The sequence below is a fragment of the Mobula birostris genome, chromosome 23 (genome assembly GCF_030028105.1).
Source record: "Mobula birostris isolate sMobBir1 chromosome 23, sMobBir1.hap1, whole genome shotgun sequence".
Lineage (NCBI taxonomy): Eukaryota > Metazoa > Chordata > Chondrichthyes > Myliobatiformes > Myliobatidae > Mobula > Mobula birostris.
Window position 1 is genome coordinate 59671961 of NC_092392.1, and position 25575 is coordinate 59697535.

The 25575-nt window shown below is 41.4% G+C and overlaps 1 protein-coding gene and 1 long non-coding RNA gene across 2 annotated transcripts in view; one reads left to right on the forward strand and one right to left on the reverse strand.

The window, feature by feature from the left end:
* The window catches only part of LOC140186838 (uncharacterized), a 62356-nt gene extending 58386 nt beyond the window's left edge, over window positions 1-3970 (forward strand). Inside the window, exons 2-3 of the long non-coding RNA XR_011882948.1 lie at window positions 2201-2782; window positions 2880-3970. This is a non-coding gene — a long non-coding RNA (uncharacterized lncRNA). The remainder of the gene's footprint in view (window positions 1-2200; window positions 2783-2879) is intronic.
* fgd6 (FYVE, RhoGEF and PH domain containing 6) overlaps window positions 1-25575 on the reverse strand; it is a 169086-nt gene that overhangs the window by 28101 nt on the left and 115410 nt on the right. The window contains exons 15-18 of the mRNA XM_072241464.1: window positions 18347-18446; window positions 12205-12351; window positions 8553-8655; window positions 2871-3001 (exon numbers count right to left, since the gene is read on the reverse strand). Of these exons, the coding sequence (XP_072097565.1) occupies window positions 2871-3001; window positions 8553-8655; window positions 12205-12351; window positions 18347-18446 (481 nt within the window). The remainder of the gene's footprint in view (window positions 1-2870; window positions 3002-8552; window positions 8656-12204; window positions 12352-18346; window positions 18447-25575) is intronic.

Here is a 25575-nt window from a genome sequence, read left to right on the forward strand (position 1 = left end):
GAGCCTGAATCACATCCAGTTTCCTTATAAGAGACCTAGCTGCTGATCCATATGCTATATTTCCATAGTCCAACACAGATCTCACTAAAGCCACATATATTCTCGTCAAAGCTGAACAACTTGTTCCCCATTCCCTACCAGTCAAACATCTCATCACATTTATTACTTTTTTACATTTCTCCTCAACTTTCCTGATAGGGTCTGCCCATGTTAATCGTGAATCAAATATAACTCCCAGAAATTTAAATGATGCAACCCTTTCTAATTCAACCCCATACATCCTTAACTTCTTCCCTACCTCAACTCTTTTCCTGGTAAAAAAAAATACAGTTTGAGTTTTTTCTACTGAAAATCTACATCCCCAATCATAACCCCACTCCACCACTTCATCAATTGCTTCTTATAGTTTCCTGATTATATGGTCCATGTTCCTGCCTCTTTTCCACAAGGCCCCATCATCCGCAAACAGTGACCTACCTATATCCACTGGTACCTTTGTGAAGACATCATTGATCATAATGATGAAAAGTAACAGGCTAATCACACTACCTTGAGGTGTGCCATTTTCCACTATGTACTGTTGTGATAATTCTGATCCAATCCGAACTTGAATTTTTCTACCAAACAAAAGATCTTTAATCCAATTAAAAACTCTCCCACCAACCCCCATCTTGTGCAGTTTAATTAATAATCCTTCCTTCCACATCATATCATAGGCTTTTTCAATGTCAAAGAACACTGCCACTACTGACTCTTTATTTGCCAAACAGCCTATTACTACTACCTTTAATAAACTCGGTTATGCAAAATCTCTACTGACATCACAATCACTCACACTCTGATGCCCTTTGTCCTCTTAAATTAAACCCCATTTAAAAAAAAAATCAAATCTTACCACCTTCTCGGAACCTCCACACCCACCCCAACTTCCCAACCCTCAGCCACTCTTCAATCTCCTCCTACTCTAAAGCCTCTTATAATGCTTATGTTAGTTCACCTAGGAATGGGGCAGTTAACATTTAAATCAACCCACAATCGACAACTGTGTCTTCAGCCAAACACTAGAACTGCCTTAAGTATAATTTCTCCTTTAAGATAACTTAACTTGATTAAGTTTCTTGTCATCTAAATGAACATTTCACTACGTGGTTCAGTGTCAAATTCTATAACTATTGCTCTTGTGACCCTAAGGATATTTAACTGTATTATAAATAAATAACATTGTCATAGCACAAAACAAGAAAGTCATTTGCAGCTAGATCAGAATTATCTATCGTTTCTACATTCTCCTCCCATCCATTCCAGCATAAACTAGTGTGAGCTAATGTACTAATGCTGTTAATATTCTGTCTACCAATGTAGAAATATTAGATTAACAAATATGAGCTTCACATTTCCTGTTGAAAAACAGGAGAAGAAAAAAATCACTCACATTCATAAATCCCTAAGACCATTGTTGGTAGGATCTCAGGTGGTGGTGAGAGGGCGTACAGGAGTGAGATATGCCAACTAGTGGAGTGGTGCCGCAGCAACACCCTTGCACTCAACATCAATAAGACGAAAGAGCTGATTGTGAACTTCAGGAAGGGTAAGACAAAGGAACACACACCAATCTTCAGAGGAATCAGAAGTAGAGAGAGTGAGCAGCTTCAAGTTCCTGGGTGTCAAGATCTCTGAGGATCTAACCTGGTCCCAGCATATTGACGTAGTCATAAAGAAGCAGCTATACTTTATTAGGAGTTTGAAGCGATTTGGCATGTCAACAAGTACGCTCAAAAACTTCTATAGTTGCATTCTGACAGGCTGCATCACTGTCTGGTATGGAGGGGCTACTGCACAGACCGAAAGAAACTGCAGAAGGTTGTAAATCTAGTCAGCTCCATCTTGGGTACTAGCCTACAAAGTACCCAGGACATCTTTAGGAAGCAGTGTCTCAGAAAGGCAGCATCCATTTTTAAAGACCTCCAGCACCCAGGACATGCCCTTTTCTCACTGATCCCATCAGGTAGGAGGTACAGAAGCCTGAAGGCACACACTCAGCGATTCAGGAACAGCTTCTTCCCCTCTGCCATCCAATTCCTAAATGGACATTGAAGCTTTGAACACTACCCGACTTCTTTTTTTAAATATACAGTATTACCATTTTTTAAATCTATTCAATGTACATAATTGATTTATGTTTTCTTTTTCTCTCTGCTAGATTATGTATCGCATTGAACTGTTGCTGCTAAGTTAACAAATTTTACGTCACATGCCAGTGATAATAAACCTGATTCTGATTCAAGCGAGCATGGAATCAAAAGAAGCGAGAAGAAAAATAACATATTGATCACTTGAGTTTGATGCTGACCTCAGACGGATTTTGTGTGGAATTTTCATGTTATCCCTGTGATTTCAAGGGTTCCACGCACCCCCCCCCCCCCAAAGGAACTACAGTTTTCTCCCTTACCCAAAGGATGTGCTGGTAGGTTACATGGCCATGGTATATTTATCAGGCAGAGGCAGAAAGGTTTTTGATAAGCAAGGAGTGAAAGATTGCTGGAGGCAGGCAGGGACGTGAAGCTGAGGTTACTATCAGATCAGCCATGATCTTATTGAATGGCAGAACAGACTCGAGGGCCAAATAGTATGTCTCTGCATATTGTTTGTCTACAGTCATTCCCTCTATATTTTGACAAGTTAAATCAACCAACAGACAATCAATTTCTACATCTTCAGACGTGTTTATGCCACAGTAGCATGACCAGGAAACCACTCTCTTCACTGACAGGACCTCATTAACGTAAGTATTTATGCCTTGTCTGTTGTATTGTTTTTGTTAAAACTGTGATACAGTCTGAAGAATATCAGTTTTTAAGTGTCCCACTTACTTCTTTCAGCGCTGCTGGAATTTTCTTGTGTTTCCGCCCTGAGGAGTGCTGAATGCTGTGAAAAACTGAGGTGAGGCTACTTGAGGGCTTGTGAGTCGGGGATGCCATCTTTGTCACAGGTGATCGCATTTCTAGTTGAAAACAAGAAAGGTTTATTGTACAGTAAGTGGTAAAATTCAATACAAGATCTTAAACAGCTACAGTACTAAACTGGAACAGCGTAGACCATGGCCTGTGCTTTGTTAGCTGATCTGTCTTGCATCTACATCATGCAAAACTGAGATCAGCTAATCCTCAGATTTTAAACAATTCAGTGCTTAACATGTGAAGAAAGGATGATATTTCCTCAGGACAAAGCAGTCATCCTACAGTCTGTCTCAGGAATAGCAACTCAAGCACCAAAAGGAAAGTGTTAATAGAACTTTATGTTGTACCAACAAGATTGTGGATCAATTACTAATCCATCATCTATTTGCAGAACTTCACTGCTAGCACTTTTACTCAGCAATACAGATTTCAGTGGATGGTTCAATGCTTGCTCATTGCAAGAAATGGTTTGGATGAATTAAAATACTGTCTCAAAACAAACGTGAGCAGTTTTGTGTATGAAAATATGACAAGAGTCCCTGAAGTGTCAATATATTAATTTCTTCATTGAGCAGGGATTGTTTCGAGTGAGTGGACTGGAGCATGTTCACTGTTTCATCAACAAACCTGAGTGAATGTGCCACAGTCATCACTGACCTCATACAGACATGCACAGATGAGTGTGTACCTATAAAAACATTTCAAGTCTTCCCCAACCAGACACCCTAGACAAACAGAGGATTTGTAATCTGCTGAAAACTAGATATTATACAAGAAGTTCAAGTATGACCTCTGGAACACCATTTTGAACGCAGAGGCAATTTTGGACTGAACTGCAATCACAGATGGATGCTCAACAGCTGTGGCAGGGCTTGCACAATATAACTTTTTATAAGATGAAATCAGGAAGCACAAGTGGCACTGACCCACCACTCCCAGGTGAGCTCAATGCCTTTGATGCACACTTTCACAGAGAGAACTATGACACCGACGAGAGACCCACATCTCCGGATGACCCTGCAGTTTCAGTCTTTGAGGCCAATGTCCAGGCATCGTTCAAGACGGTGAATTCACAAAAAATGTCTGGACTAGACTGTGCACCTGGTTGAGTACTGGAGGTCTGTGTGGACTAACTGGCTGGAGTATTTACAGGCATACTCAGCCTCTGTGGTCTGAGGTTCCCACCTGCTTCATAAAGAAACCTACTGTACCCTTGCCCAAGAGAGCATGGAGACGAGCCTCAATGACTACTGTCTGGTGGCACTGATATCAATTGTAACCAAGTGCATTGAGAGGCTGGGTAGGGTGCAAATCAGTTCCTGCCTCAGAAGTAACCTGAATCCATCCAATTTGCCTACCGCCATAATAGGTCGACAGCAAGTGCAATTTCTCAGGCTCTTCACTCTGCTCTGACCCATCTGGACAACAGGAGATCATGCATCAGGCTGCTGTCCGTCAACAACAGCTTGCTATCAATACAATCATCCCATCCAAACTCATCACCAGTCTTCAGGACTCGGGCCTGTGTACATCCCTCTGGACCTGGATACTCGACTTCTTTATCAGTGAGGAATGGTAACATTACCCCCTCACTAATCACCAACACAGGTGCACGTCAAGCCTTCTGCTCTACTTTCTATACACATAACTGTGTGCCACATAACTGTAGACCTCCAATCCCACCTTCAAACTTGATAACAACACTACTGTTGTTGGATGTTAAGCTGGCGAGATGGATCACCTGGTAGAGTGGTGCTGCCGAAACAATCAGGAGAACTAAAGAGCTGATTATTGATTTTAGGAAGGGGAAGGAGGGTGAACTTACACCACTCTACATAGGGCAATAGACAGTGGAGAGAGTTGGCAACTTCTAAATTTCTCAGTGTTGACATATCAGATGGCCTGTCCTGCACTCACCACATACACTGTAGATGCATCATAGGGAAAGCTGCACCATCTTTACTTCTTTCAAGGGTTAAGGAGGTTCAGCTTATCATCAAGCACTCTATAAAGGTTCATTAGATGTATTGAAAATATCATGACTGGATGCATCATGGTCTCGTGGTAATTTGAATGCACAGAAATGTATGAAGCTGCAGAGTAGGGGACTCTGCCCAATGCATCATAGGCACATGCGTCCCCATCATCGGTTATATCTACAGGAGCCACTGCCTCAAGAAGGCAACACTATTAAAGATCCCCACTATACAGGCCATGCCATCTTCTTGCAACCACTATCACATGAGGTACTGAAGTCCCCATACCACCACCAAGTTCAGAACAGCTAGTTCCCTTCAACAATTAGGTTTTGAACCAACCAGCAATACATTAATCACTACAGTTTCACAACACTTTGAACAATTTTCACTAAAATTAACTTTTTATTGTTCTAATTGTGTTTTCTTGTAAAATGGATTGTGTATAATTTATGCTTTACTTATGAATGCTACTTATATGTGGTAAACGGAATCAGCAGATTTGGAGATGACACCAAGATTGAGGCATAGTGCACAGCAAGGAAGGCCATCAAGGCTTGTGGCAGGATCTGGGCCAGCTGGAAAAATGGGCTGAAGAATGGCAGTTGGAATTTAATGCAGACAAGTGTGAGGTGTTGTACTTTGAGAAGACCAGTCAGGGTAAGACTTTCACAGTGAACGACAGGGCACTGAGGAGTGCAGGAGAAGAGTAGGATCTGGGAATAGAGATCCATAATTCCTTGAAAGTGGCATCACAGGTAGATAGGGTCACAAAGAGAGTTGATGGCATGTTAGCCTTCATAGATCAAAATATTGAGTACAGGAGTTGGGATGTTGAGGTTGTATAAGATGTTGGGTGAGGCCTAATTTGGAGTACAGTGGGCAGCTCTGGTCACCTACCTACAGGAAAGATGCAAATAATATTAAATAAATGCAGAGAAAATTTACACATTTGTTGCCAGGAATTGAGGATCTAAGTTATAGGGAAAGGTTAAATAGGTTAGGACTTTATTCCCTGGTGTGTAGGAGAATGTGGGGAGATTTGAAGGACTTCATTCCCTGGTGTGTAGGAGAATTTGAGGAGATTTGTTAGGACTTTATTCCCTGGTGTGTAGGAGAATGTGGGGAGATTTGAAGGACTTCATTCCCTGGTGTGTAGGAGAATGTGGGGAGATTTGAAGGACTTTATTCCCTGGTGTGTAGGAGAATGTGGGGAGATTTGAAGGACTTTATTCCCTGGTGTGTAGGAGAATGTGGGGAGATTTGTTAGTGATGTACAAAATTATGAGTGTAAATGCAAGTATGCTTTTCAAATTGAGTTTGGGTGAGAATAGAATTAAAGATCATGGGTTATGGGTGAAATGTTTAAGGGGAACATGAGGAGGCAAGAGTGTGGAATGAGTGTGGTGACAGGCGAGACCAGAAGTGGTGGATGTAGGTCTAATTTTAACCCTTGCGCAAAATTTAGATAGGTACATGGTTGGGAGGGGAATGGAGGGCTGTGGTCTGGGTGCAGGTCAATGGAACGAGGCAGCATAATTTGGCATGGACTAGATGGGCTAAGGGCCTTTCTCTGTGTTACAGTGTTCTATGACTATGTCTTTATCTGATGCTGCTGCAAGTATGTTTTTTATTGCACCCATGCATACAACACCAAGCCCGACTTTGACTTTAACTCAAGGATACTACTTTTGTTTGAAATGTTGTATGATTGTGATCTACTTTTTTTGTTTACTGTCTTTGCCAACATAATACTCTTAATGAAATTTAACATCTTAAATTTTCTCACAAACCTGTAGCCCACAGAATAGTAAATGGAAACAACTTCTGCTTGGATGCTATGTGGTTCATGAAAAGTTTAAACAGATGTCTGCACTGACACCAAACGCAAAAATTCTATTAACACAAAATGACTGCAGGAGCAATAAATTTACAGATGACAGCGTGAAACAGTGCAGAGGATGATGGAAGGTTGCATTGCATGTTTGTTAACTGTTATAAGCTTTACAATTATGAAACCACAAAAAATATAATTACTTAAATGTATGTTATCTTTAATGTGATGTGATTAGATACAAGTTATCTAATTACTAACCACCCCGTGAGCTTCCACACCCAGCACATCATTCTCCATAACTTGTCACCTTCACCAAACACCTATTTATCCCCACCCCCACCACTCTCCAACTCCCCGTGACTCCCTTGTTCATTCGTCCCTCTCATGTATCCGGTGCTTCCGATGCATCCTCCTCTACATTGGCGAGACCAAACATAGAATGGGGAACCACTCTGTCGAACATCTTCACTCCATCTGCAAGGAAAGCAGTATTTCCCCAGTGGCCAACCATTTCAATTCCAGCCCCCGTTCCCAGATATCGGTCCATGGGCTCCTCTTCTGCTCCAATGAGGTCACTCTTACGTTGGACGAGCAACACCTCATATTCCATCTAGGTTTGCTTCCAACCTGATGGCATGAACACCTGATGACTTTTCCAACTGGTAATTCCCCCTTCCCCTCCTCCCTTCGCCCCCTGTAATCTTCACTTACCTATAATCTCCCCCTGGTGCCCCTCCTCCTTCCCTTTCTCCCATGGTCCCTTCTCCTCTCCAGCCCTTTACCTTTTCCACCTTTCAGCTTCCAACTTCATCCCTCCCTGCCCCACCCACCTAGTTTCACCTATCACCTTCTGGCTTGTTCTCCTTCCTTTCCCCCTACCTTCTCACTCTGGCATCTTTCCCCTTCCTTTCCAATCCAGCCCAAAGCAGCGACCGTTTATTCATTTCCATAGATGCTGCCTGATCTGGTGAGTTCCTCCAGCATTTTGTACGTGTAACTCTGGATTTCCGGCATCTGCGGAATCTCGTGCTGTGTGAGCATAATATTTTCCCCTCTATGAATAGTCCAGCAATAACCATGAGCTGAAGTATCCTACAGATATGCTGGGCGAGGTTAGAGCTGCTGAGACTGGTTCCAGAGGGTGAGTTGCTGCAGAGTGGAGGATAAAGGATGGTGTGTGGAGGGAGGAAAGGAATGAGGGAATGTACAGTATAATCAAATACTCAGGGGCTCTTTACCAAGAAAGGTGAGAGGGACACTGAAAATTAGGAATTGTGGGCAAAAGTGCAAAGAAAAAGCATTTCAGGATATATGTTGTATGCATTTCTCTGTCATTAAATGTACCTTTGAATCTTCGAATAATCAGGGAGTACTAATGCAAACTTCAATTTTGGAAGCAAAAGGCTGAGTGAAGGGGAGATTAGAATTGGAGAGCAGCACCATCTTTCAGCAAGCCAAAGGCAGTAATTAATCTTAAAACTTTGACAACAGTTATAATCCACTAAAGTCAGAATGTGAAAATTTAGATAAGTCAGAACTGAGTTCACTGCCACACATGGATTTATGTTCATACAAATTTCTGTGCTCTTGGGGAGTGGTAGGGAGACAAGGACATTATTCTGTGCTCTCTGCTGTCTCCATTGTACTAAAAAATATAGCTAACATTTTTATTAAAAGAAACTTCTTTACTGTCCTTGATATGCAGAAATTTATAGTAGTTATAGTATATTTTACAGGACCCACTAGATAAAAACCCTACAATACCATCAATATTTCTCTTACCTGTCTTTTGCAGCTCTGAGAAACAATAATCACAAACTCTGGCTGGTCGCTTTTTAAGGTAGTCCAGATTAAATTTATTTGATGAGCAGGCTTGACAAACAATCTAAAAAATAAAATTGCATTACACAGGATTCTTAAGGACAATTTCAGTTGGTTCAGTATCTACAGTATGTTAAACTGAATGTCATATATATGGCTAACGTAGAAGACCATTCTGCATTCTGCTATTGTGTTTCCTTTTGTTCTACCTCAATATACTTAGGATTGGAATAATATTCCTGGATGGCTTGCAAAACTAACTTTTTCACCCTATCTTTATACACGTAACGATAATAAACCAATTCTAATTACTAACAAAAAATTCTGAAAAACACATTTACACAATAGTCAAACAACAGGAATTCTGCAGATGCTGGAAATTCAAGCAACACACATCAAAGTTGCTGGTGAATGCAGCAGGCCAGGCAGCATCTCTAGGAAGAGGTACAGTCGACGTTTCAGGCCGAGACCCTTCGTCAGGACTAACCGAAGGAAGAGACTCTTCAGTTAGTCCTGACGAAGGGTCTCGGCCTGAAACATCGACTGCACCTCTTCCTAGAGATGCTGCCTGGCCTGCTGCATTCACCAGCAACTTTGATGTGTGTTGTTTACACAATAGTCATCTGTATTTAATTTCTATATATAGCATAGCTTTCCTAATCTTTATGAGTTTAACCGGGTTTTTAATCTTTTAAATTGACACAAATCATGCCTTCTGAAACGTGTGCCTTCTTTCTCACATGGGGATTTTTTTCAACACGTGGAAAAGTAGAAATGTGATTGGCCTATTTGCCACATTTCATAGAACCACGAAAATCCCATGTCTTCACCTTCCACCTCACCAGTTTCCTTAATCAAGGGATTACAAGCCTCGTTTCCAGCACAGTGTTATTCCTGAATGTTTTGCCCCCTCCTCTTCCTATTCAATATTCTCAAATTATTGCTCCCACTGCAACTCCCTAGTTTCCTCATCTATATAACCTGCAAATCCAGACGCCCTGCTACCACACCTTCACATGCAAATACAGGACATTTAACATTTGCACTTCACTCATCTCTGGGTTTTCTGTCAGCCAGGGTCTCAGTCACATTTTTTTTGTGCATAAAGCAGGAAATTAGTTGTCCTTTCAGCTTAATATTCTGTATTACTCAGAATTCAGTCTGTTAAGGATGATATTGAACTTCTGCCCCTCCACCATGGTTCCAATGAAACTCAATTAAAGCATGTGCAACCAGTCAGATATGCAGCATATCTTGACTTTCTTCTGAGATTCTGTGATTCACTTCACATGATATTACATAAAAAGTACATCCACTCAATAGCACAGATCCAAACAAAGATGCTGTAGAACTGAACCACGTAGCCTTTTAGATTGGTACAGCATCTTTCAACAAAACAGAAAATTGCCCCTTTAGGTCCTGTGCACAAAAGAGAAGACAAATCCAATTTGGCCCACTAACCAACCTACTCTCAATGGTCAGAAGTGATGGAAAATGGCATTGGTGAAGTACAGTGACTGCTTGCCTGTAGCAAACAAAACAAATTAAACTACTAACTACTCTATTAATCACACTTTCTCTGGCAAACGATCACTGCAATCCACAGCCTGTAACTTCCTTTTCGGAGGTGAGATTTTGAACCGCCTGAATGAGCTGACATTTTTGCGGTGTGGATTAAAGCCTCAAAGGTGCAGGACAGTTGCAGTGTGGCATGTACAGTTTGAATCAAGGCTGTGGAGCCCAGGAGTGAGGAAAGATCTGAGGTTTGATTGATTTAAGCGCCGGGCCGAATTGTGGCAATGGGGCCCAGGCCCGAGAGTGTATCAAAGCAGCAGGGCCCAGATCCGAGAGCAAGGAGCAACCAGAGGTTTGGATGATTTTAGTGACGGGCCTCATTTAGAGCGGTGGGTTAGAAGACCCAGAGCTTACAAAACGATTGAACCAGATGCTTGGACGATAATTTAAGCACTGGACCTAACTGGAAAGGTCAAGTACAGGCCGAATTAAGGCAGTGGGGTCCAGGCCCCAGAGTGTATTGAAGGAACAGAAACCGATGTGTGGATGACGATTTAAGCACTTTTGTTTTAAATGTGTTCTTTTGGGTTTATGTGTTTTATGGCTGCCTGTAAGGAGATGAATCTCAAGGTTATATACAGTATATGTACTTTGATAATAAATACACTTTGGAAGAGGACATTGAGATAGTGACCCCCAGTTTTGATTCCTCCAGAACCACTCACTTCAGACCACATTACAACAACTTTATTGTGCTCAGTTCTAGACCTCATTAGACCCATAGATCAAAAACTGACTTCCAAAGTAGAATTCCAAAGCTGAGGCAAGGGTGATTGTCTTCGACATCATAGTATTAATTAACCAGGTTTAATCTTAGGGAGACCTTGTAAAATAGAAACCATTGGCAGTCTGAAGTAAAACACTCCAAAGTTTGGGGGGGGGGGGTCAAACCACACAAAAAGTTAGTGGCTGGAGGACCATCATCTGTGCTACATGATACAATTCAAGATAATATTAAATTCTTCTTTAGAATCATAGAAAAATACAGCACAGAAACAGGCCTTTCAGCCCTTCTAGTCTGTGCTGATCCATTTAAACTGCCTACTCCCATCAACCTGCTCTGGGACATAGCCCTCCATACCCCTATCATCCACATACCTAACCAAACGATGAAAACGAGCTCGCATGCACCATTTGCACTGGCACCTAATTCCACACTCTCATGACCCTCTGAGTGAAGAAATTTCCCCTCATGTTCCCCTTAAACTTTTCACCTTTCATCCTTAACCGTTGACCTCTAGTTGTAGTCCCACCCAACCTTAGTGTAAAAAGGTTGCTTTCATTTACCCTATCTATACCCCTAAGTTTTGTATACCTCAATCAAATCTCCTTTCAATCTTCTACATTCCAAGGAATAAAGTCCTAATTTATTCAGTTTTTGCATATAACTCAGGTCCTCCAGAGTTATAAAATTTACGATATTCTTGTAAAATTTCTCTGCACTCTTTCAACCTTATTTACATCTTTCCTGGAGGTAGGAGACTAAAACTGCACACAATACCCCAAATTAGGCCTCACCAACATCTTGTACAACTTCAACATAACATCACATCTCCTGTGCTCAGTATTTTATTAGACTTCCTTCATCATAAGTTCTGAAGTAGGAATGTTGGCAGATGATTGCACAGTGTTTACTATTATTCACAATTCTTCAGATAATACGGCAATCTGGATAACTTTTGGGTTTTCATTAATAAATTTCATGTTAGATTTGTGCCAAAGTGCCCTTCAATTTTATTTCCAATAATAGAGACTTAGCATCTTTCAAATTTGCAGTAAACTGCTTTTATATGGATTTACTGAGCTACACGAATCATTTTCTTGGTGTATGGTTTTCAGCTTAATATGGAGTGCAGTTTACCAAGAAACTCACAAATAAAACTTCACTTTATCAAAGACTCCAAAAACAAAATCAGTCACCTCAGAATTTAAAGCCATCAGAATGGCCTCTAAGAGAGTATTACCTGATTAAGAAGCAGCATCTTTACCGAATAAGCAAACAATATAGTGTTTGTCACAAGTATGCCAATTTACAAACCTTTCCACATGCTCTACAATGATGCCGTCTCCAGGTAAGTGTGAAGTCACATGTACAGACCATACACATGGTAGCACGAGGATCAGGAATCCATATGGGTGCCTTAGTGCCCAAAGGTGTATTAACCTCTGGTTTATCTGGCTCTTCCTAGAAGAGAAAGTAGTTCACAATGCGATAAAAGCAATTAACTACAAAGCACAATCCGATGAAATAAATACATAATTATTTTTGGTCTAATTCACTCAATGTATATTAAGAACAAAATTCTAAATAGAAACAAACTGGTTTAGCAATCAGAAACCTAGAAAGAGCTAGCTTTATTCAACTCGACTCCATTACCTTGAGAAGTTTAATCCAGGATGGACTAGATGTCAAAATTATTGCAATTACAGACAAGGAAGGGAGGAAACAAAGGGTTAATGGTAAATCCTCAGAGAGCCAAATTCTTGGAAGTCAGAGCTCATTGTTCTTCTAAGTTAGTTAAATTACTTGTCATAGCTTCCACATGAATAATATTAAACCAAATTTCCAAATACAGTTTCCTATATTTGATCTATTCACTGAGGGAATGGAGTATAAACAAATTGTCAGTATTAGGGCACAGACTCTAACAATAAAGAAATAAAAACAAAACGCTGCTTTTATTTCACCTTTTAATATGCATTTTTTTAAAATTTCTGATTCCAATATCCCTCTGACCAATCCCCATGTTACATTCTGGAGATTTAGAAATTAAGGTGCTTCCATTATTATTGAGGAAGCCTACTCAGCTTTTCTCCAAATTGCTCAGTAAAGAGGAGGACCATATTTTTAATTGAAGATTGAAGTATTTATGTACTACCATCTGTATCTCACTGCCTTTGGCACACATCAGCGTAGCACACCACTTCCTTAATCTGCCTCACAATTACATCACATTTAGCAGCACAAAACAAGGAATTCAATTCAAATATTGGCCCTGTTAACACACCCTTCATTTCTTTCTCCTATGTAATTGTCTATCTTTCCTATGACTGTCTGAAACAGTGCCTGTGATGCTGCATCCAACATTTTCATCTCTGGGTAAAAATAAGCTATTTTATTCTTGTTGCATTTATTGGTGGCTTTTATATTTACATGTTTTTTATTTTAGACAAAAGGACAATTGGATGAATTTTCTCAATGGCTTACCATTGAACCATTATTAATTGAAAGAAATTGCTCTGGTAACCTTTCAGTTTTTCAATAAGAGTAAAGGCACGAGTTACATCTTCTGAAGCATTTCTGGGTGGAAGCAACCCACTAAGTATTTAAGATTCTTAGGAGGATAAACCACCCAAGAGGAACACAACCTTGTCACGATTTGGGGTCTTGCGTGCCTCAGTGACATGGAGAACTATGTTTGTAAGAGTCAGGGCTTTATGCTTTGGCTCTTGGTCGAGTCACCTGTGCCAAACAAGTCAAAGGATAGAGGCCAGACTAAGTGTGGTCCACCAGTCCTCTGGGGTCAGCTCAGGGCTAACAACCCCGACTGGTAAAACAAAATTGTACAGAAAGAAATAAAAACTCCTTCTACATATGAATATAAATGCATTCCTGAGTCTCCATCTGGGACTTAAATGACTGACAGTAGCGAAAACCGAAAGAAAGCTACTGATAGGGTGAAGGATGCCCTGAACACCAGCAGTGGTGTAATGAGCAATAAGGAAATACTGTGAGGGGGCTAAACAAGTGAATGTTGAGAGGGTGTTTCCTCTCAATGGGGAGTCCAGAACCATTGTGCATGATCCAAGAGTAATGGGATGCCACATCAAAATAAGATGAGAAAGAATTTCTTCTCTCAGACGTAAGTCCCTGAGAGAGCTGAGTCATTGGTATATTCAAAGCTGAGACAGATTTCTAATTAATAAGGGAATTCAAATGTTATGAGGAAAAGGCAGGAATATGAACTTCAGGATCACGGCTGATCCTCATTACCAGGGTAACAGGATCAAGGGGATGAATAGTGTACTTCAGTTCCTGCTTATGAGGATCTGTGAGTGATTTATATTACAAGTTTGTAGAGCCACTATTAGAATATATGCCTAAATACAGGCCAGCCTCAAGAAGCCAACATTTACCATCAAGCATCGCCATGCCACCTTCTCACAGCTTCCACTGGGCAGAAGATACAGAAATCTGGGGTCCCACACCACCAAGTTCAAGAACAGCTACTAACCTTCCAATTGCCTCTGACACCATCACTGACCTCATCAACTCTGGAGAACTGCCATCAAAGTAATAGTTCACTTACCCCACACTGCTCTCTTCTACCTCCTACCCAAGATCTATAAACCTGACTGTCCGGTTGGGCCCATCGTCTCTGCCTGCCCCTGCTCCACTGAACTCGTGTCCTCCTATTTCAACTCCACTTCTCAACAACTTTTAACTCCCTGGCCATGACGGTCTCGTTTTCACCATGGATGTTGAGTCGCTATACACTTAAATCCTTGCTCAAGAAAGCCTTAAAGTTCACTGTTTCTTTCTCAGCAAAAGAACCACCAGTTCCCTTCCACAACCACCCTCCTCTGTCTGCCAGAACTGGTCCTCAATCTCACCTTCTCCCACTTTCTCCTAGACTCAAGGGGTAGCCATGGGCACTCACATGGGCTCCAGCTATGCCCACCTTATTGTTGGCTCCGTAGAGCAGTCTACACTCCAAGCCTTCCCTGGTAACACTCCCCACTTTTTCTTCACTACATTGACAATTGAATCAGCCCTGCTTCATGCACCCATGCTGAGCATATTATGAAGTCTTAAATCTTGAAGAGACTTCACAGGAGTATAAAATCCAGTCCAGATGAAGGGTGTCAACCCAAAATGCCACCTTTCCATTTCCCTCCAAAATGCTGCCTGACATACTGAGTTTCTCTAGCAGTTGACTTTTTGTTTGCTTCTGTTGAATTAAAGCCCCTATTGGTGTCTTAGACGGATGTTAATGATATCGAAGGGCCAGAGTGTGAACCGAGAGTAACAGCTAAATTCTTAGCTAATGTCACTTACACATTTTACCTAGCATTCAGCCCAGTGCCAGGATATGTTCGAGTGTAGAGTTGACTAATACGTTTCCTTACAGTCTGGCACCTTGATGTGCCAGCACTGATGAGAAAAAAACAAATCAGCATAATCTGACCTTTTATTTTTTAAATATAATGAATCACTTATTAAACTCAATTCACCTTGGGTAACTATATTGATTTCAGATAAAAACAAGTGCTTGCATGTAATTTCTCCAGCTGGACAATTTTGCAATCACAAGGTTCTATTGCAAATGAAGAGATCTGCAAACAGCAAGTTAAATTTAGTTTTTAAAATCCTTAAGTAACTATGTTTATGAAGCAAAACCCTCTAATTTCAATTATTCATTTAAGTTGAAGCACCTTGGGGTTATTGGAGAAAACATACACACACTTTAATATAGCTTTAGATTATTCTATTGAAACGGCCTCAACATTTATGTTACATTAATGTCCAGAATCAGAGGACAATGCTTAGTGCTCCAGAGCTTTAGGGGAACTGTCTTAATTCCCTGTATCATTTTATGTCATGATCTTATTTCCAGTGTTAAAAAGTAAACAACTTGCACTCAATGTCAGTGGAATTCAGGAAGGGAAATTGGGAAACACGTAACATCCTCAACAAGGGATCAGCAGTGGAAAGGGTGAGCAGGTTCAAGTTCCTGCGTGTTGACATTTCTGAAGATTTATCCTGGCCCATCATATTACTGCAGTTACAAAGGTGGAACACACCAGCTGCTATATTTCATTTGGAGTTTGAGGAGATTTGGTATGACACCAAAGTCTCTAGCAAATTTCTACCAATGTAGCACTGGTAGAAATACCATTCTGATCAGTTGCAATTCCATCTGGTATGGGGCCGCCAATGCAAGGGATCAGAAATAGCTACAAAAAGTTGTAACTCAGCCAGATCCATCATGGGCACTAGCCTCTCCACCATCAAGGAGATCTTCAACAGGCGATGCCTCAAGAAGACTACATCCATCATAAAGGAACCTCATCATCCAGGACATGCCCACTTCTTGTTTTTGGTAAAATTGTGGCGTGTTCAATTGCAATGGCTTCTACGGGGTCAAAGGTGTTATTGTCTTTTTTTTAAGCTTTTTTTTTCCAATCACAGACCCTGCTAGGCAATAAAAACTTAAAGTACTACAGGTCTACCCCATTAGCACATTGCTCGATGGTGGGGAAACTGAAGAAGCTGGACGGTGCAGATTGTGCCGCTGCCTGTATCAGGGGAGTCGGTGTGCGAAGGCAGTGTGCAATCTAACGGCGAGTGATCGTCTTAGTCACGTTTCCTGTGATCGCAAGACCCTGCTGGACATTGTTGATGTGGAATGCTGCAAACTTGATTCACTGATTTATTGGTGAATGATGGGTGAACTGCTTGGCCTCAGATGGAGCAAGCTCTAGGTCTCAAACTGCAGAGTTGTCTGTATACAGCTGCCCAGGACAGAGGCAGAGTTGGCGTGCTCCCCCAGAGGCGGTGTGGTATGGCAGGAGACAAACTGTATTGTGTTTGACTGCAGACATTCATGAACTCAGGGTCTTGGACGATATATTTTTTGTATTACTGTATTTTACACACCTTATATGTGTTTGCTACTTTGTATGTGCTTTCTGTGCCTTGTGTAGTGTGCGACTGTTGATACTGTGTTTTGCGCCTTGGCCCCAGAGTAATGCTGTTTCATGGGTATTCATGAAAATTAAACCTGAACTTCTCATTGCTACCATCAGGGAGGAGGTACAGAAACCTAAAAGAGAAACACTTAACGCCTTAGGAACAGATTTTCCCTTCCGCCATCAGATTTCTGAACAGACCATGAACACTACTTCACCTTTGGCTCTCTTTTTGCACTGCTCATTTATTTTTTTATAATTCTTATAACTTGTAATAATTTTCTATGTATTGCACTGTACTGATGCCATAAAAGAAATTTCATGACACGTGTCAGTGATAATAAATCGGATTCTGATTATCATAAAGCCTTCTACAGCTGAATCTGGAGGGCCCTGCTTTAAAAATTAGCTAGCTACATACCTTGTTGGCAAGCAACTATGTTGTGTCAACAGGTAGTTTCTATTAATTTAACTGCAACCATATGCATGAGACAAGCCTCAGGGAGTGCAGAAACAATTTGGGATTTGCACTATTCATCCTGATCATTTGATATGACAATCAATATCAACTGTAACTGAATTTTATAGAAAATTATATGACCAGTTTTAATCACAAAAAGTGATTAACAGTGCAACTGAATCCAGTCCAAATAACAAATTTGAACCATTCAGATTGAACAGACACGATGTCCTTGAAACTTGATTGATATTCTCATTTTTATTGGCAGCCACCCTGCCGAAATTTTATAAAGATATCCGCTATAACTTGACAAAAATAAACCAGAGACAAAGTATTGCAGTTTTGTTGTTATTTTATCAGTTTAAAATTGCAGCATGGCATGGCAACTGCTCTAAGACCAAAGAAATTGCCCCTATGAACACAACCTAGTCCACCACAAATGCCACTGACTGTCTACATTTCAAACTGTCTCAGGAAATCAGACATCAAAGACACCCTCCCCCCAAATACAAAAGCTTGAAAACATGTACCACCAGACCAAGCATGGCTTCATTCCTGCTGTTATAAAACAATTGAACGGATCTCTTATACAATAAAGATGAACTCTTCCTCTCTCAGAGTGCCCCGCACTTTATCTGTCTACCTATACTGCAGCTTCTTTGTAATATATTCTGCATTAAAAAAAAGGATCTAGTGCTTTCCTGTCATACATGATGAATAAACTCTTCTTTGGGCTTCCAGCTGGATACAGGTGTCAATCATAACCAATGTTTCAATCACCAACTCTGCCACTCTGACAAAGATGGCAGAGTTGGTCATTGAAGCATCAGCTATAGTCGATACCCGTACCCGGCAGGAAGCCTGAGAAAAGTTTATTCGTTATATTCTGCATTGCTATTATTTATCCCTTGATGTACGTTTGGAATGATCTCTCAAGATGGCAGGCAAAACAAGGCTTTCCATTGTATCTCAGCACATGACAATAATAAACCAATTAACATCTGTTTTTTTTAAAGCACCTTCTTACCTCAAGGCTTTTACTCGCAGTGAATGTTATTCTTTTTTTCGTATATTCCTCAATGGCCTTAGAAATGGCTTTTAACCATTCATCTCTTTCCGCCGCGGAACTGAATTTTGAAAGAGCCAGAAGTGAGAAACTGGGACAATCAAATTATAGCACATAAAATTAAATTCAAAAGTAATAAATGTTTAAAATCAATGAGAATTAATCCAAGATAATGAAAACTAGCAGCTCAATATCACACAATTGTGACATGTTTCAGAGGCACTGAATTTCTCTCTAAAGTTTGTCACTACATTGAACTAACAGGAAAGGAAACCTATTTTTACTGTTGCAGACCTCCGTTAGTCCTGACAAAGGGTCTCGACCCGAAATGCCAACTGTACTTCTTCCTATAGATGCTGCCTGGCCTGCTGCGTTCCACCAGCATTTTGTGTGTGTTGCTATCTTTACTGCTCATTATTCCTTATGTAGTCTTTTGGGATTGCATTCTGAAATGTCTGTGGAGGCTAGTGTGAACCACAGGTTGGCTGAGAGAGCTGGCTTCAGGCTTGATCTGTGAGGTGGTGCACCCTCTTTGCTGATTACTTCTATGTGCCGTTAATGCATGGCCTTGAACTTCTCAATGCCAGTCTGGAGTGCTCCTCCATCTTGAGAAGGGTCGTAGACTCTAAGAGACAATAGCAATGTATTTTGTCAAGGAGACTGTGCTCATCCTCGAATCTTTTCCTCAGTCTGCTTGGTAATCTCTTCCCGCATCTGTTTCAGAAGTCTGGTGAACAATGTGGTGTGTCACTAGAGCTGACTGAGTCCCCAAGCTGGGGATGGTGTCCGGTGACCAAGCATTAACTTGATTCACTAATTGTTCTGAGTTTGGTGGATTTTGCACAGATAGTGTTATTGACCATGGAGGTGGCTACTGCAGGGGGCACAGGTCTCAGAGGGGCAGGGATTACTGCAGACCATGTTTGTGCCAGATTTGAGGGTATCCATGGCATTTCAAACTGACCACATATTGGCAGAACATTTTCATAAAATCCTCCTGGCTTTGTTTCTCCTTCAAATGCTTCTGCAGTTCTTTTGACTTCTGACATGCTACTGTCACCAATAATGAAGGGAATTGTATCCTAGCTTCCTGTTGTGAGGTATCAGAGCACTGCAGACATCCTGATGTAAACAATTACAAAGTCAATTGTAAATGACCAGGTCTTGAAAACATCAACTCCGAGAAAGAAATCAGCTTACTGATATTAGTCCTGATGAGGACAGTTTTTGCTAGTATTTCAACTCTGACCCGAAGATTTAACATTTGAGTGAATTTACTGTGCAGTTATTATGATGTACATGGATTAAGTTATACATAATTTTAGCTGGAAATTTTAATACAAAATACCAATAGTCAAATTCATCCAGCTTTCCTTGAACTGTTCTGTAAAGAGCCATGCTCAAACTTGAATTTCATAAGCTGGCAACGGAGACACCATCTACCTCAATCACTTCAAAAGGGACAGATTATAGCAAATGTTCAGCCTAGCTGTCAAAAAAGATGACAGATATGTTTATGTGCAGAACCAGAATGATTTCAAGCTTCATTTCTTCTCTTCAGTTTATTTTCCAAAAGAAATAACCAAAAGGATTGATGAGAGTAGAGCAGTGGATGTTGTCTAGGTGAACTTTAGCATGACCTTTGATGAGGGCACGCATGGAAAGCTAGTCAGGTTAGACTGCATGGTGTCAAGGGAGATCTAGTTAAGCAGCTACATTATTGGCTTGATGGTAGGAAACAGAGTTAAAGGATGTTTTTTTTCCATACTGGAGGCCCATGACTAGTGGCATGCCACAGGTGTTGGTACTGGGCCCATTGTCATTCATCATTTATATAAGTGATTTGTGTGATAATGTACAGGGCATGGTTAATAAGTTTGCAAATGACATTAAAATCATAGGTATCGCGGACAATGAAAATTCTCAAAAAGTACAAGGTGATTTTGATCAGCTAGGTAAGTGGGGTGAAGATTGGCAAGTGCTAAAACAGGAATGTTTTTTCTGTTTAAAAGCCTTTTTAGAAACTTAAGCACAAAATCTGGGCTGACGTGTTACCGTCGAGGGAGTGCCGTACTATTGGAAGTGCCATCTGAACTTTGGCTCTTCTCATTTAAATGTGAAAGATCCCACAGTACTAATTAAGGAACTTCCGTATTGTGGACATTCATTCCTCAACCACAAACAAGATGACCTGATCATTATTTCTCTTTTGCCTGTGGATCTGTGCAATGTACTGTGAAGAGAGAATATAGGGAGTGCGATAGAAAGCTGAAAAGCAGGACCTCCAGTGTAGTAATCCCTGGATTACTGCCTGTGCCACAAGCCTGTAAGGGTAAAAATAGAATGATTTGGCAGATGAATGTGTGGCTGAGGAATTGGTGCAGGGGGCGGGGTTTCAGATTTCTGGATCATTGGGATCTTATCTGAGGAAGGTATGACCTGTACAAAAAGGACAGGTTACACCTGAATCTGAGGGGGGACCAACATCCTTGCGGGCAGGGTTTAAACTAATTTGGCAGAGGGTTAGGAACGGGAGTAATAGGGCTGAGAATGGGGTTGTAGTTGGTATACAAATAGCTGCATTGTGGAGCAAGACTGCGGGCAGGGCAACATTGCAGTCAGTGGGTTGAGTTAAAGAGTAACATGGGGGCAAAATTGAAAAGGGTGACAAATACAGGACAGGAGGTTTATATTTGAATGCACAAAGTTTACAGAATAAGGTAGATGATTTTGTAGCACAGTTAGAGATTGGCAGGTATTGTTGTTGTGGGCATCACTAAGTTGTGGCTGAAAGATGGTCACATTTGGGAGCTTAACATCCAAGGAAACACATTGTATTGAAAGGACAGTCAGGTAGGCAGAGGGATTGGGGTGGCTCTGTTGGTAAAAAATGAAATCAAATCCTTCAAAAGAGGTGACATAGAATCTGAAGATGTAAAATCATTGTGGGTAGAGTTAAGAAACTGCCAGAATAAAAGGACCCTGATGGGAGTTGTATGCAGGCCTCCAAATAGTAGTCAGAATATGGGATACAAATTACGATGGGAGATAGAGAGGACCATAGTAAAGAGCACAATGTTACAATAGTCATGGGGGATTTCAATATTAGATTAGATTCAACTTTATTGTCATTGTGCCGAGTACAGATACAAAGCCAATGAAATGCAATTAGCATCTGACCAGAAGTGCAGAAGAGTAGTATTATTTACAAAATAACTGCGAATAAGAAGTAAGTGCTACAAACATACAAATATAAAAGAACTGAGACAGTCCAATATGGGTGCAATACTGCTTAGCACCGTGATGTGAGGTTCGGCAGGGTCACAGCCTCAGGGAAGAAGCTCTTCCTGTGCCCGCTGGTGCGGGAGCGGAGGCTCCTGTAGCGCCTACGGATAGGAGGAGAGTTAAAAAGTCCATGGTTAGGATGAGATGCATCTGCCTCTTCGCCGCCTTTTCGCCCTGCCCAGGCAGCGTTTATGGTAGATGCAGGCAGATTGGGAAAGTCAGGTTGGTGCTGGATCTCAAGAGAAGGAATTTGTAGAATGCCAGTGAAATGGCTTTTTAGAGCAGCTTATGGTTGAGCCCACTGGGGAAAGGCAATTCTGGATTGGGTGTTGTGTCATAAACCAGATTTGATTAGGGAGCTTAAGGTAAAGGAACCTTTAGAATGTAGTGATCATAATATGTTAGAACTCACCCTGCAGTTTGAGAAGAAGCAAAAGACAGATGTATCAGTATTACAGTGGAGCAAGGGGAATTACAGAGGCATCAGAGAGCAGCTGGCCATAGGTGATTGGAAGGGATGAGGACAGAACAGCAATGGGTGGAGTTTCTGGGAGCAATTCATAAAGCACAGGATAGATACATCCCAAAGACAAAAGTATTCTAAAGGAAGGATGAGGCAACCGTGGTTGACAAGGGAAATAAAAGACAGCAGAAAAGCAAAAGTGAGGGCCTATAATATCACAAAAGTTGGTTGGAAGTTAGAAGATTGGAGAGCTTTTAAAAACCAACAGAAGGCAACTAAAAAGCCATAAGGAGTGAAAAGATGAAATATGAAGGTAAGCTAGTCTATAACAGAGGATACTAAAAGTTTTTTCCAGATACAGTATATAACGGGTAAATGAGAAGTGAGAGGGTATATTTGACCGCTGGAAAATGTTGTTCAAGAGGTAGTAATGGGAAGGAGAAAGAAATGGTGGATGAACTTAACAGGTAACTTCTGTCATTCTTCACTGTAGAAGACAGTAGCAGTGTGCCAGAAATTCAGGAGTGTCAGAGGACAGGAGGTAGATAAGTCACGTGGTGGACTACATCGCAGAGTTCTGAAAGAGGTGGCTGAAGAGATTGCGAGGCATTAGTAATGATCACTAGATTCTGGAATGGTTCCAGAAGACTGGAAAACTGCAAATGTCACTCTACTCATTAAAAAGGGAAAGAGGCAGAAAAAGGAAATTATAGGGCAGTCAGCCTGACTTCAGTGGTCGGAAGATGTTGGAATCCATTATTCAGGATGATGTTTCGGGGAACTTATTTACTTAGCGATACAGTGCTGAGTAGGCCCTTCCTACCCTTCAAGCCACACCGCCCCAGCAACCCTGGACAAAGCCTAACCTAGACCAAGTAACCTATCCAGTCTTCTTTGGATTGTGGGAGGAAACCAGAGGAAATGGAGAAAACCCAGCCATTCCATGGAGGATGTTCAGAGACTACTGATAGCATGGCACCGGAAATGAACTCTGAACTCTAGACCGCTCTGAGCTGTAATAGCATTATGTTAATTGCTATGAAACCATGGTGCCCATACTTGGAGGCACATGATAAAATGGGCTAAAGTCAACATAGTTTCCTTAAGGGGAAACCTAGCTCGACAAATCTGGTGGAACTCTGAGGAAATAACATGCAGGTAGACAAAGGAGAGTCAATGAATGTTGTGTATTTGGATTTTCAGAAGACTTTTGACAAGGTGCCTCACATGAGGCTGCTTAACGAGGTAACAGCCCCATGGCAGTACGGAACAGATACTAGCATGGATAGAAAATTAACTAACTGCAGGAGGCAAGAAGTGGGAATAAAGGAGGCTTTTTCTGGTTAGTTTCTGGTGACTAATGGTGTTCTGCAAGGGTCGGTGTTGGGATCACTTCATTTCACATTATATGTCAATGATTTGGATGACGGGATTGATGGCTTTGTGCCAAGTTTGCAGATGATATGAAGATAGGTGGAAGGGCAGGTAGTGTTGAGGAAGCAGGGAGTCTACAGAAAGTCTCAGAAGAAAATTTGAAAATCAGAGGTGCAAAGGGACTTGGGAGTCCTTGTACAGAATACCTTAAAGGTGAACTTGCAGTTTGAGTCAGTGGTGAGGAAGGCAAATGCAATGTTAGCATTCATTTTGGGAGGACTAGAATATAAAAGCAAGCATGTAATGCTGAAGCTTCATAAAGCATTGGTCAGATCACACTGGAGTATTGTGAGCAGTTTTGAGCCCCTTATCTGAGAAGAGATGTGCTGGCATTTCACAGTCCAGAGGAGATTCTCAAGGTTTCTGGAATGAAAGGATTAATTCACGAGGAGTGTTTGATGACTCTGGCCCTGTACTCACTGCAGTTTAGAAAAATGAGGGAGTTCACATTGAAACCTGTCGAATATTGAAAGGCCTAAATAGACTGGATGTGGAGAGGATGTTTCCTGGAGTGGAGGAGTCGAGGATAGAAACATAGAAAAATAGGTGCAGGAGTAGGCCATTTGGCCCTTCAAGCCTGCACCGCCATTTATTATGATCATGGCTGATCATCCAACTCAGAACCCTGCCCCAGCTTTCCCTCCATACCCCCTGATCCCTGTAGCCACAAGGGCCATATCTAACTCCCTCTTAAATATAGCCAATCAACTGGCCTCAACTGTTTCCTGTGGCAGAGAATTCCACAGATTCACCACTCTCTGTGTGAAGAAGTTTTTCCTAATCTCAGACCTAAAAGGCTTCCCCTTTATCCTCAAACTGTGACCCCTCGTTCTGGACTTCCCCAACATCGGGAACAATCTTCCTGCATCTAGCCTGTCCAATCCCTTTAGGATTTTATACGTTCCAATCAGATCCCCCCTTAATCTTCTAAATTCCAACGAGTACAAGCCCAGTTCATCCAGTCTTTCTTCATATGAAAGTCCTGCCATCCCAGGAATCAATCTGGTGAACCTTCTTTGTACTCCCTCTATGGCAAGGATGTCTTTCCTCAGATTAGGGGACCAAAACTGCACACAATACTCCAGGTGTGGTCTCACCAAGGTCTTGTACAACTGCAGTAGTACCTCCCTGCTCCTGTACTCAAATCCTCTCGCTATAAATGCCAGCATACCATTCGCCTTTTTCACCGCCTGCTGTACCTGCATGCCCACTTTCAATGACTGGTGTATAATGGCACCCAGGTCTCGTTGCGCCTCCCCTTTTCCTAATCGGCCACCATTCAGATAATAATCTGTTTTCCTATTTTTGCCACCAAAGTGGATAACTTCACATTTATCCACATTAAATTGCATCTGCCATGAATTTGCCCACTCACCCAACCTATCCAAGTCACTCTGCATCCTCTTAGCATCCTCCTCACAGCTAACACTGCCACCCAGCTTCGTGTCATCCGCAAACTTGGAGATGCTGCATTTAATTCCCTCATCCAAGTCATTAATATATATTGTAAACAACTGGAGTCCCAGCACTGAGCCTTGCAGTACCCCACTAGTCACCGCCTGCCATTCTGAAAAGGTCCCGTTTATTCCCACTCTTTGCTTCCTGTCTGCTAACCAATTCTCTATCCACATCAATACCTTACCCCCAATACCATGTGCTTTAAGTTTGCACACTAATCTCCTGTGTGGGACCTTGTCAAAAGCCTTTTGAAAATCCAAATATACCACATCCACTGGCTCTCCCCTATCCACTCTACTAGTTACATCCTCAAAAAAATTCTATGAGATTCGTCAGACATGATTTTCCTTTCACAAATCCATGCTGACTTTGTCCGATGATTTCACCACTTTCCAAATGTGCTGTTATCACATCTTTGATAACTGACTCCAGCAGTTCCCCCACCACCGACGTTAGGCTAACCGGTCTATAATTTCCCGGTTTCTCTCTCCCTCCTTTTTTAAAAAGTGGGGTTACATTAGCCACCCTCCAATCCTCAGGAACTAGTCCA